This window comes from Theropithecus gelada, chromosome 8 (genome assembly GCF_003255815.1).
Source record: "Theropithecus gelada isolate Dixy chromosome 8, Tgel_1.0, whole genome shotgun sequence".
Taxonomy (NCBI): Eukaryota; Metazoa; Chordata; class Mammalia; order Primates; family Cercopithecidae; genus Theropithecus; species Theropithecus gelada.
Window position 1 is genome coordinate 29,621,853 of NC_037676.1, and position 14,620 is coordinate 29,636,472.

General features: G+C 36.4%; 1 protein-coding gene across 1 annotated transcript in view; it reads right to left on the reverse strand.

The window, feature by feature from the left end:
* Positions 1 to 14,620, reverse strand: part of TEX15 (testis expressed 15, meiosis and synapsis associated) — a 63,121-nt gene that overhangs the window by 28,785 nt on the left and 19,716 nt on the right. Inside the window, exon 3 of the mRNA XM_025394721.1 lies at positions 8,292 to 8,529. Within this exon, the coding sequence (XP_025250506.1) occupies positions 8,292 to 8,529 (238 nt within the window). The remainder of the gene's footprint in view (positions 1 to 8,291; positions 8,530 to 14,620) is intronic.

The following is a 14,620-nucleotide window of genomic DNA, read 5'->3' on the forward strand; positions in this document are numbered from 1 at the left end:
TGCAATTCTGGATATAGAAACATTTTTTTTTTTTTTTTTTTTGAGACGGAGTCTCGCTCTGTCGCCCAGGCTGGAGTGCAGTGGCCGGATCTCAGCTCACTGCAAGCTCCGCCTCCTGGGTTCACGCCATTCTCCTGCCTCAGCCTCCCGAGTAGCTGGGACTACAGGCGCCCACCACCTCGCCCGGCTAGCTTTTTGTATTTTTTAGTAGAGACGGGGTTTCACCCTGTTAGCCAGGATGGTCTCGATCTCCTGACCTCGTGATCCGCCCGTCTCGGCCTCCCAAAGTGCTGGGATTACAGGCTAGAAACATTTTTAAAAAGGATAGTACTACCACAAGAAAAAGCAGAGAAAAGACCAAAATGAATAAAAAACAGAATGAAAGAAAAAGCCTGGAGTAAGCCCACACATGTATTAAAAATACTAAAAATACAGTATATTATATTAAAAACACTATTTGAAATAAGAAGTGATTATTCAATTAATGATGTGGGACAACAGAAAAACTTAAATTCTTTTCTTATCATGTTAAATATTTAAGTATTAAAAATACAATGAAAATACTGTAGAAAGAAACATAGGCCAATATTTATTCAATCTCAAAGTGATAAGTATTTTCTAAGAATATGTGCCAGTAAAATGAAACAAAAACATATAAACTTCACAACACAGTATTCTAAAATTTCTGCCCATAAACAACAAATGATTTAAAAACTAAAACCATGAACATAAATGACAGTATTTTATTACTGTTATTTTAAATAGATTAATACGTTCATTCAACAATCAAAACAATACTAAGAATAAAGTGGTATGCTGAATTGGATCCTGGAACGCAAACAAACGTTAAGTAGAAAAATTAGCAAAAGCCAAATGAAGTCTGTAATTTAGTTAACGGTGTGACAATGTCAGTTTCTTAGTTTTGACAATCATGCTGTATTTGTGTAAAATTTAACATCAGAAGAAGTTGGGTGCATTATATACAAGAGCTCTCTTTACTATCTTTGTAACTTTTCCATAAATCTAACATTATTCTAAGTATACTAAAAAATTAAAAACGTGAAATGATAAAACATTATATAGAGAGAAGCCTAGCTCTAAAAATATGCTTTAGGCAATAGATAATGCTCACACACCAACGCAAAAAAGGGAAACCCCCCCCCAAAAACTGTCAAGGAATATAAATAAGCAGTTCACTAAATACAGTCAGCAAATATATTCAACAGAAACTTTAAACTCAGGAATAATCATAATGAAGAAATAATTAAACCAATAAAGAACTACCACACATTAGACTGGCAAAAGTTTTTTTAAAAGTTCAGTATAGGCTGGGTGCGGTGGCTCAAGCCTGTAATCCCAGCACTTTGGGAGGCCGAGACGGGTGGATCACGAGGTCAGGAGATCAAGACCATCCTGGCTAACATGGTGAAATCCTGTCTCTACTAAAAAATACAAAAAACTAGCGGGGCGAGGTGGTGGGAGCCTATAGTCCCAGCTATTCGGGATGCTGAGGCAGGAGAATGGTGTAAACCTGGGAGGCAGAGCTTGCAGTGAGCTGAGATCCGGCCACTGCACTCCAGCCTGGGAGACACAGCGAGGCTCTGTCTCAAAAAAAAAAAAAAAAAAAAAACAAAGTTCAGTATAATATATAGGTTTACTGAGGTTTTAAGATAACAGGCATTCTTTTTTTAAAAATGTTTTATTTTCTTTTTAATTGATATGTAACAATTGTCCATATTTGTAGGGTACAGCGTGATGTTTTGATACATGTATACATTGTGTAATGATCAAATCAGGGTATTTAGTATATCCATCACCTCAAACCTTTATTTCCTCATGGTGAGAACATTCAAAATCCTCTTCTAATTATTTTGAAATATGCAATAGAATACTGATAACTATAGTCATTCTGTTGTGCAACATAGCACCAGAACTTATTTTTTTTTTTACAAGAAAAAAAACCCCATCAAAAAGTGGGCAAAGGATATGAACAGACACTTCTCAAAAGAAGACATTCATACAGCCAACAGACATATGAAAAAATGCTCATCATCACTGGCCATCAGAGAAATGCAAATCAAAACCACAATGAGATACCATCTCACACCAGTTAGAATGGCAATCATTAAAAAGTCAGGAAACAACAGGTGCTGGAGAGGATATGGAGAAATAGGAACACTTTTACACTGTTGGTGGGACTGTAAACTAGCTCAACCATTGTGGAAAACAGTGTGGCGATTCCTCAAGGATCCAGAACTAGAAATACCATTTCACCCAGCCATCCCATTACTGGGTATATACCCAAAAGATTATAAGTCATGCTGCTATAAAGACACACGCACACGTATGTTTACTGAGGCACTATTTCACAATAGCAAAGACTTGGAATCAACCCCAATGTCCATCAGTGACAGACTGGATTAAGAAAATGTGGCACATATACCATGGAATACTATGCAGCCATAAAAAAGGATGAGTTCATGTCCCTTGCAGGGACATGGATGCAGCTGGAAACCATCATTCTCAGCAAACTATCCCAAGAACAGAAAACCAAACACTGCATGTTCTCACTCATAGGTCGGAACTGAACAATGAGATCACTTGGACACAGGAAGGGGAACATCACACACCACGGCCTATTGTGGGGAGGGGAGAGGGGGAGGGGGAGGGATAGCATTAGGAGATATACCTAATGTAAATGACGAGTTAATGGGTGTAGCACACCAACATGGCACAGGTATATATAGGTAATAAACCTGCATGTTGTGCACATGTACCCTAGAACTTAAAGTATAAAAAAAAATTTTAAAAATTAAAACAAACAAAAAACAGGCATTCTTACACACTGTGGATGGAAATGTCCATTAGTGCAACCTTTCTCAGGACAGTTGAGCATTACACAATCAAAAGATGTAAAAATGTACATACTTTTGATTTCTAATTTGACACCTAGGAATAAACCAATTAATTCTTAGCAAAGAATCATTTGTGTGTGTAAAATGTACCAACAAGGACAATCTATGTAGTATTTAAGAGTATAAAAACAAAACAAACTAAACACCAAATAACTTATATCCTAACATTACAGAACTTGTTGGGCAAATATGGCAGGTCTACAATGTAATACTATGCAGCTGCTCAAAAGGATATTACAAAAGAATACTTAAGGGCTTAGAAAATGTTTATTGTATAATATAATCACTGAGAAAAGCAAGTAAAATACAAAGCAACAACTAACTTTAATTACAATTATACCTGCATGTCTATATACATGAATAGATGACTAATACACATACACAAAAAACCCTGTGGTTAATGCTGGGCTTTTTGGACCCTTTACAATGTTTCAAATTTTCTAAAATCCTTATATATTACTTTTTAACATAAAAGTAAATTATGCTTAATTTGATATTTGAGATCAAAAAAATTGTAAGGAATTACATCACAGGAACCATTGATTTTCTGTAGCTATACACACAATTCCAAGCTGTTTTCATGCAAATCAGGATACCTACTGAGATTTTAATAGTCCTGGCAAAGCTTAACCAGAGTAAATTTTTTTTTCTTTTCTTCACCCTTAGATTTCTCTTTACGCTTATTTCTCCAAGAAAAACGACCAGAGTAAATCTTAACCAATTTATCTGTGGATGCCTGTGATTCTGCTATGAGACTTATTTTTAAGATTTTGAATAGCTTTTACAATTTCAGAAAAGTTGTAAAAATAGTTCAGAGGTCAATTGGGAAGATGGTAGAGTAGGAGGTATCAGAAATCTGTCTCCCCACATAGACAATAACTGCACTGGTAAAATCTGTCTGGTGTAACTATTTTGGAACTCTGGAGCCTATTGAAGGCTTGCAACTTTCAGGGGAACGCTTGGATAGCATACAGGTTGGGCATCCCTTATCCAAAATGCTTAAAACCAGAAGTGTTTCAGATTTTGAATTTTTTTGAATTTCAGAATATTTGTAGTATACTTACCAGTTGAGCATCCCTAATAAGGAAATCTGAAACTCTAAATGCTCCAATTAGTATTTCCTTTGAGTGTAATGTTGGCACTCAGAAAATTTCAAATTTTGGAGCATTTCAGATTTCAAATATTTGGATTAGGGATGCTCAACCTGTATTATGGTTAATTTCAGTCAATTTCAGTTCTCAGCATAGTGGCAGCCACTCTTGGTGCCCCATGGCAGGCAGCTGTACAGTGTTCCTGGAGCAGCTTGTACATGTGTTCCTGGCCATAATTTTTGTAGGCCAGAGTGGGCAATAATAAACATAGGGGATATGTGTTCTCATCACTGAGTGCTGCTTCTATTAATAACAGAGGAGTAGCCAGAAGTGGCAGGCATTGCTGCATCTATACCATTGTTGCAAGCCCCTCCTGGCCTGGCTGAAATGACACCCATGGGATTAAAGAGCCAGTGCCTTTTTTCCCTTCTTCATTTTTTTCTTTTCCCCTATTTTGGAATCAGACATAAAAAAATACTACACTCAAAAGCAACGACAGATACAGGAGAAATCAGAAAATCAGCACACAGAGGGAAAGGTGCAGGCTCAGAAAAGTCTGAGAAGTTTGTACCTCAGATTGATCCTTTGCACAGAGATAGCCTACAACAATCAAAAAACAGAAACACAAAACCACAACCAAACCCTGGGAGGAGATGATTTCCAGAGTTACCACGTTACTAGATGAAATGTCCAGTTTTCCACAAAAAAAATCACCAGGCATGTAAAGAAACAGAAAAGTATAGCCCATTCAAAGGAAAAAAATAAACAGAAATTGTCCCTGATAATGACCTGATGGCTGATCTATTAGACAAAGACTTTAAAACAACTGTCTTAAAGATGCTCAAAGAGCTAAGTATGTGCAGATAGTAAAAAACAATGTATGAACAAAATGGAAATATCAATAAAGAGAAAACTTAAAAACCAAAAAGAAATCCTATAGCTGAAAAGTACAGTAACTAAAACGAAAAGCTCTCTAGAGGGGTTTAAAGGCAGATTTGAGCAGGCAAAATAAAGAATAAGTGATCTTAAAGATTGGAAAATGAAAATTATTGAGTCTGAGGAACAAAGAGAAAAAAGACTAAAAAAAAAAAAAAAAAAAAAAGCGAACAGAGCCTAAGGGACCTGTGGGGCACCATCAAGTGTAAGAACATATATGCTGTGGGAGTCTAAGAAGGAGAGAGAGAAAAAGGGCAGAGGGACTATTTGAAGAAACGAAGGCTGAAAACTTCCCAAATCTGATGAAAGACATATATATATATGAACATCTAAAAAATAGGTAGGAGGATCACTAGAGCCCGGGAGTCTGAAACTATGTCCTCAGGGAAAAAAAGAAAAGAAAGTTTTTACCGTAGCCAGCAAACTATCCTTCAGAAATGAAGGAGAAATAGAAGGGATACTTTCTCAGACCAAACAAACAAACAAACAAAAAAAAAAGGCTGAAGGAATTTATTGTTATCAGACTAGTCCTACAAGAGATACTAAAGGGAGCTGTTCAAAACCAAAACAATGCTAATATGATTGCTATACTGATACTGTAATCATGATGTATAAACCACTTGTATCTTTTTTTAAGACAAAATGAAAAAAACTTAACCACAATTTTTAAGAGACAAGCAATATACATAATACAAATTGTGATTATCAAAAATTCAAAATGTGGGAAGAAAAGGAAATTGGTGTGTATAGGTTTTTTTCTTTGCAATTACAGTTAAGCTGTATCAGTTTAAAATAACTTGCTATAACTACAAAATGTGTTATGTAAGCCTTAGGGTAACCAAAAAGCAGAAACACTAAAAATAAAAAGCAATGAATTAAAACATACTACCAGAGAAAATAAAACACAGAGGAAGACAGGAAGAAAGAGTTATGAAACAACTAGAAAACAAGCAACAAAATGGCAGTAGTAAGTTCTTACCTATCAACAACAACATTGTAAGCGGACAGAATTCTATTAGCACCTCAAAGAACTAGAAAGTGAGAGCAAACCAAACCCAGAATTAGTAGGGGGAAAGACATAATAAAGATCAGAGAAGAAATAAAATTAAAACTAAAAACAAAAAGATCACTGAAACAAAAAAGTTATTTTTTAAAAAAAGGTAAACAGAATATACAAACTATTACTTAGATTAAGAAAATAAGATAGAATACCCAAATAAATAAAATCAGAAACTAAAAGAAAACATTATAACTGAAACGACAGAAATAAAAAGGATCGTTAGAGACTAGTATGATAACTATACAGCAATAAATTGGAAAACCCCAAAGAAACAGATACATTCCTGGACATCCAACCTATTGAGACTGGACCATGAAGAAACAGAAAACTTGAACAAGTAAATAATGAATGACAAGATCAAAACAGTAATAAAGTCTTCCGACAAAAAAAAGCCCAGGTCCTGATGGCTTCACCACTAAATTCTAAACAACATTAAAGAATAATACCAATTCTAATCAACCTATTCCAAAAAATTGAAGGGGACGAGATACTTCCAAACTCATTCCACAAGGCCAGTATTGCCTTGATACCAAAACCAAAGACAACAAAAGAAGCTATGGGCCAACACCCCTGATGAACAGAGATGTAAAAATCCTCAACAAAATATTAGCAACTGAATTCAACAACATATTAAAAATATCATTCATCATGACCAAGTGGGATTCATACCAGGGATGCAAGGATGGTTCATCATATGCAAATCAATAAATGTGATAAATCACATCAAGAGAATCAAGGACAAAAACCTATTATTTCATTAGATGCTGAAAAAAGCAGTAAAACTGAACATTCCTTCACAAAAAGTCCCAACAAATTGGGTATAGAAGGAATATATTTCAAAACAATAAAACTCATATATGACAAACCCACAGCTAATATACTGAATGGGGAAAAATTGAAAGCCTTTTTACAAGGATCTGGAAGAAGACAAGGATGCTCACTTTTACCATTTCTATTCAATATAGCTCTAAAAGTACTAGCCAGAGCAATCAGGCAAGTGAAAAAAATAAAGTGCATCAAAATGGGAAAGGAAGAAGTCAAATTATCCTTGTTTGTAGATGACATGATCTTATATTTAGGAAAACCTAGTGTCATTTAAAAAAACCCTCTTAGAACTGATAAATTTAGTAAAGTTGCAGGACACAAAATCAACAAACACTCATCATTAGTATTTCTATATGATAATAGTTATTCGTCTAAAAAGGAAATCAGGAAAGCAATCTCATTTACTACAGTTAGAAATGCTGCACTCTGAGCTTGCACCACTGAACTCCAGTCTGGGTGACGGAGTGACACTCTCTCTCAAAAAAAATGAAAGAAAATGGAACGGAGAAAGGGAGAAAAAAGAAGAAAACGGGAGAAAGGGGAAAGGGGAAAGGAAAAAGGGGAAAGGGGAAAGGGGAAGGGGAAGCGGAAGGGAACGGAAGGAACACTTACCACTGGATGTTTGGAAAATGCTAATTTGGAAAACTAGAAAGTACAGAAAACTATACTGTCATGATCCCAAGATCATCACTCATAACAACTAAGCACATTTTATATCATTTGATATCTCATTTTTTAAAAATTTAAAAAGTTAAACATGATTGCATAAGCATTTTCCCACATCTTTAAGAATTCTCCATAAATCTAACTGCAACAGATACTTCTTATTTCAGAGACATAATATGTGATACATTCATAATACACTATTGCTGGACATTTACGTGGTGGCTAATTTTCTTCAATAAGGCTTTATGACACACACACACACATGCACGCGTGCACGCACACATGCACAAAATAGTTCAAAGGTCCCATATACCCTGTGCCCAGCTTTTCTTAACGTTAACATCTTACATAACCATAGCAAAATCATCAAAATTAAGAATTTAACATTGATACAATACTATTAACTAAAATAAACTACAGGAGTTTAAAAAGAACTAGCTTAAACCAAAATTATTATAATATAATGCTTTAGAGGAGGGTATGTAAAACACCATAGTACTTATTATGATAGAAATAAGAGAGTAAAAGGTGGGCCTATTAGAACAGAAAAATATATATATTGGGAAGACAAAGACGGAGGCTGCCTTTGCTTTTTTTTTTTTGCTTTGTGTTGCACACCCAAGTAAAGAAGAAAGGAGAACATTTTGAATAATGATGACAAAAATAATAAAAATAAGTATTACTTATTTAATAGACTGGAATTTAAAAACATTAACACTTTATATGGAAAGGATAATATGTTCAGGTCAATTTAAAGCAAACTGTCCATATACTTAATATTTGTTTTATGATACCTACCTTAAAAATTAAAATACTTTCTACAGTCATGCTTCGACTATGAGAATAATTCAAGGCAATATCAACATGTCTAAACATATAAATTCCAAGAAGAGGATTTCCTAGTATCTTCAATGTAGATGTTCTGGTACTTATTCCATTCTGATATATCTGGGCTACATCACTCTGCGGAAGTGCTAAAAAGCAGAAATGTTCTTCAAGTTCTCTGCAATGTCTTCCACTTTCACGCATCTCTGACCTAATGTAAAACAAACAATGTATACAGTTAAAGATAAGTATCAACAAAATTTTCAAGAAGATACATATTTCCACTGACCATAGTTAGAAAGTAAGAGAAGTATTGATATTCAGAGGTATTACTATACTGTGATGATAAATTAGGTTGAAAAATCATCTTAGAAACAAACTCAGGATTACTTATCCAAGATTTATGAACATTATCATCATCCCTGGTCTAAAATAACAGCGGCTAACATTTCTTAAATGTTGCTAGTGTAACCAGTACAAAGTCTTAAACTTTACATGCATCTTCTCATTTCATTCTCAACCTCCCAAGTTTTTATAGTTTATTTTGTTGCTATCGACATTTTTAAGACGAGGAAAATAGGTTCAGAAAGTTAAATCTTGCCAAAGTAGGAAAATGACAAAGGAGTTGGAATTATATACGCCAATTCTTGTCTGTCAGGTTCCAGAGCTCACATTTTTGTTAATTGTGTTATGGAGGGAAGAACATGCATTTTCGAAACAAAATACCTTGTCTACATCTATGTATCTCTACACATCTATAGACACAAACACACACACATATGCACACACATAGTCAATTATTAGGGACATTCTCCATTCTTCAGGGATTTAGGTAACAGCTGGGAGAAACAAGCTAATATTTGATTACAGGATCTTATCTTAGGTAAAGAAAATTACGAATCAACCTCAGAAAAGACTATAATCTGAAGTATAGAAAGCCCCAATTCTACTACAAGACCCATTTAAACATATAAAATATATATCCCTTCCCTAAAATTGGCAGATTAGATATTCTATATGGCTTGCTCAGGAGTAGTGGCAGCAGAAATTGCCACACCAGGTGGTACAATAGAGTGGTTCAGACACTAGGGTCCAAATGATTATCTGCAATGGAGAATCTACAGAACCTAGCAAAGGAATGTATATACCACAAAAGGCAAATTGTTCTTGAGAACCACAAGGTTCCAAGATTTATTTCCTGGAATACCAGTTACAGAATTTGTTTAAAGTATACCATGCACATAAGTATTAATAAGTATATTAATACTTACTTTCAAGAATGACTCATCATTAACAGTAGGCAGGACCACAAAAGCAAGACTGACTGATTAGATAATGATCATTTCTATTTCTTGGAAATGTCAGCCTTAACTCTTGGCTCCACAAATTGGCATTTCCTGCTCTTGATTTCAACTTGACATCAGTCAATTCTGTGAACCACTAAGATTACTGTCTAAGATTCTTACACTACACATAAAAGTAACATTTGAAGGTACACCAGAATAAATTAAAGATGTATAAATGTAAACCCTACAGCAGGGTTTTTCCACAGTGGCACCAGGGTATTTTGGGCCAAATTCTTTTTTTTTTTTTTAACCTGGTCATCTCCCTGACTACTATTATATCATCATAAGGGTTTCAGTGGAATGAAACAAATGTAACAATAAAAATCTGATCCAGGGCCACAAAATCCTCTGTAAATTGAAGTAGAAAATATTCCCTGGAGTTTTGTATTGGTAATTATACTACTAATACTTTTATTTTTCAGTGTGTCTTCAGAATTATATTTGGAAAAAAAAGGGCCTGAATATGTTAGTAAAAAAAATGACCTATAGAAAAGTTAGTTTTTGATCTATTTCTGCCTCTAAAAATTTCATAAAAGGTTGGCTTTCCAAATTTATTCAGAAATGATCTAAATCACGACTTTAAATGACAGAAACTCTGAGTCTCAAGACTTCCATTTCAGAAACAATAGGTAAAATGAGCCTAAAGACTCTTTTCTGTGCACAGTAACATGTAATTGAAACTGTGTCCCCAAGAAATAAAGAAACCATTGACTAGTAGAAATTCTTTTTTTTTTTTTTTTTTTTTGAGACAGAGTCTCACGCTGTTGCCCAGGCTGGAGTGCAGTGGCCGGATCTCAGCTCACTGCAAGCTCCGCCTCCCGGGTTCACGCCATTCTCCGGCCTCAGCCTCCCGAGTAGCTGGGACTACAGGCGCTGCCACCTCGCCCGGCTATTTTTTGTATTTCTTAGTAGAGACGGGGTTTCACCGTGTTAGCCAGGATGGTCTCAATCTCCTGACCTCGTGATCCGCCCATCTCGGCCTCCCAAAGTGCTGGGATTACAGGCTTGAGCCACCGCGCCCGGCCTGACTAGTAGAAATTCTTAAGCTTGCAGGATGGCATATAAGAAAACTTACTGAAATACTCAAATTCCCTCCACTTGTAACAATACTGGCTGAAATCATTTGGAACCAATACGGCCAAACGAAGTTTATACAGAATGAGCTTGCTGACATCACAGCCTGAATTTCCACTGTGTGTTTTATACTAACTCTCCCCAGATTTGCACATGGTACCCATAAGGAGGCATAAAAAGACAACTGTGCATGCCCAAGGACTTTCTACACCTCCCTTTCCTTCCACCAATCACCTAAAGATCCTAGAATCCACCCCCAAACCATTTCTAATAAAATTACTGCTTTGAAACTAGCATGGGGAGACAGATTTGGGCTTGATCTCCTGTCTCCTTGTGAGTCTACCTGCAATAATAGCTTTTCTTTTCTCAAAAACCCAGTATCCCAGTACTGACTTCTAGTGCATCAGGCAGGGAGCTTCACCTGCTTGATAAATAACTGGGTAAGAATCTGAAGAACTAGCAAATACAAAGTTCTCTTTTACCAAAAGACATTAATAAGCATCAGAATCTGTGCTAATATTCATATTATCTTAAATTTAAAAAATATATAAAATAATTTTCTAGAAATGTTTCCCCATGTTTTTCTGCAGCAATACTAATGAGGGATAGATATCAAAGTCTGTCACCTCTGAACCCTGCATGTACTTTAAGCTCTGGGGTGGAAAGCTCAAAATCAACACAACACTCAAGTCTTAGAATTTGTAGTTACACTCGGCCGGGCGCGGTGGCTCAAGCCTGTAATCCCAGCACTTTGGGAGGCCGAGACGGGCGGATCACGAGGTCAGGAGATCGAGACCAGCCTGGCTAACACGGTGAAACCCTGTCTCTACTAAAAAATACAAAAAACTAGCTGGACGAGGTGGCGGGCGCCTGTAGTCCCAGCTACTCGGAAGGCTGAGGCAGGAGAATGGCGTAAACCTGGGAGGCGGAGCTTGCAGTGAGCTGAGATCCGGCCACTGCACTCCAGCCCAGGCGACAGAGCAAGACTCCGTCTCAAAAAAAAAAAAAAAAAAAAAAAAAAAAAGAATTTGTAGTTACACTCTTGCTTGTGGGTTTTTAATTTTGGTCATTACTTTTTAACTGATATTTTATTAAATATTAAGTAAATAAACATAAAAGACAGATGAGAAAACTCATATGATAGAGAAGCTGAGTGGATGAAATAGAATTGGAATCTTGTATATCTTTCTGTAGACCAGGAACTCTTAATTTACTCTGTGCTAACATGCTGTCTCATTTAAGCCAACTACAACAAAGTGTAAGTGCTTTGGATGGAATGCCTATGTCATAGTTAATTACATCATTTAGAATAGGTTCCAAGACAACCTACATATAGTAGGTAATTTTTTGTTCAGTAAATGAAACTCTGGGAAGTATTTTATCTCTAAGTTTAAGTGGAAACACAAGTTCATACAAGGTATTTAGCTCTGGGGTGGCGGTTGCCTAAAGTAGAGATTAAAAGTATTCAAGTAAGTTTTTTTTTAATAATAAAGAAAATAAAATTATTTCTTTGGAGATCTTTAAAGAGAACTTAATAATTTTCAAATCCATCAGATTGCTAGTGATAAGAACTCAGTATCCAGCTGGCCCAAAGTACAATATAAGAACCAAAACGCTGACAGCTAAGAGAAATTGGGATTCCACAATATTTAAGAAATGTGCTAATGCCACCCAACTCCAGATATAAGACTTCGCTTCCTTTGCTGCTATGACAAATTCTCACAAACTTAATAGATTAAAAAGCATAAATTTATTATTTTAGTTACATAGAGAAGTCAGACATGACTCTCACTGGGCTAAAATCAAGGTGTCATCTGTCTGGATTGTGTTCCTTTCTTAGGTTCTAGGGGATCTCTTTCCAAGCTGGCAGAATTGAATTACCAGCAGTTGTAGGATTGAGGTCTCCATTTCCTTGCTGGCTGTTAGCTAAGGACATTTCCCAGCTTCTAGAAGTTATCCACAATCCTTGGCTCATAATCTCCTTTTTTCATCTTCAAAGCCAGAAAAGGCAAGCTGAGTCTCCCTCATATCTCTTTTTTCTTTCATTTCTGCTCTCTGATCCATTCTTCTGCTTCCCTCTTCTGTTATTAAAAGCTCCTGTGATTAAACTGGGCCCACTAAGATCACCTCGGATACTCACCCATCTCCAGGTCTGTAACCTCAATCACACCTGCAAAGTCCTTTCTGCCATGTAAGGATGTAAGGTGATATATTCACAGTTTCTGGGGATTAGGATGTGGACATCTTTGGGGGAGTATTATGCTGCTCACCACAGGCAGATTCTGAACTTGGCCCCTCAGTGATATGAGGAACTTGTTTTTCCCCACAACTCTCCCTCTGCTGCGCAGAGCTTTATCTTTATCCATATCCAGCTCCCATCATGGTCGCAAGAAGGAAGCTGGTAGCAACTAGGCTTCCTTGCTCACAGCCACCAGAAGAGGATTTCCAAGCAAGTCTTATCCTATGTTTATTTAAATATAATGACTATTGTCGGGCGCAGGGGCTCACGCCTGTAATCCCAGCACTTTGGAAGGCTGAGGTGGGGGGATCACGAGGTCAGGAGATCAAGATCATCTTGATCTTGATCTTCATCAGGACGGTGAAACCCTGTTTCCACTAAAAATACCAAAAGTTAGCCGGGCGTGGTGGCAGGCACCTGTAGTCCCAGCTGCTTGAGAGGCTGAGGCAGGAGAATGGCCTGAACCAGGTAGGCAGAGCTCGCAGTGAGCCGAGATAGCGCCACGACACTCCAGCCTGGGCTCCAGCCTGGGCGACAGAGCGAGACTCTGTGTCAAAAAAAAAAAAAAAAAAAAAAAAAAAAAGAAAAAAAAATGACTAGGCTTGTACATCAATAAACTCACAAAGCAAGGGGAACTGGACAAAAAATGGTTAGGCTAATTATAAAAGATGATCTACAATTGTTAGGAAAACTGCAGTCTACTCATTTGGCTACACTTTTTCCTACATACCCTACTTCTAACACATATACTTTCAAAAGTGCTCATTTACACAAAGTACTTTCAATCTACCTCACAAGGAGGGAACAACCCAAAGTCTCATTGAATTACTACATCCAACTCCAGATCCATGATGATCACATGGATGAAATGCCTTTGTTTCCAACAGATCTGGATATAGACCTAAATAATCAAAATTCATTTAGGTGACATATGGCTAAGTTTAAATTATCTAAACCCAAAATACAATGGTGGAGGAAAAAAAACAACTGAATTCTAAAAAGTAAAGAATGCTAACAACTGTCAGTATTAACTTGTCCTTGGCATATATATCCTTCTGTAAAGAAGCAGCTGGGATTCCTTGCTCTCAAAATTCCAAAGGCTAGTAACCATAGCAGGAGATCTTGTTCAGACAATGGTTGAGACTAAGAATGTCTGTCTCTTGGCAACAAGTCTCTGGGACCTCCCCATCATCCAAGGCCCACAATCTATAATGAACTTCATGTACTGAATTTCAATTTGAAACCATCAATTTCTACCCCCAGATTGCATTTAAAATACAGTCATGTGCCATAATAGACATTTTTGTTAATGGCAAACCAAAAATACAATGGTGGTCCCATAAGATTATAATGGAGCTGAAAAATTCCTATTGCCTAGTGATATCTTAGTCTCATAATGTCATAGCGTAACGCATTACTTTCATGTCTGTGGTGATGGTTGTGCACTGCCAGTCCTATAAAAGTATAGCATGTATGATTATGTACAATACACAATACTTGATAATAATAAGTGACTATGTTGTTGGTTTATGTATTTAGTATACTATACTTCTTATTATTATTTTAGAGTATATTATCTCTTCTTATTAAAACAAATTAATCGTAAGACAGCCTCAGGCTGGTCCTTCAGGAAGTATTCCTGA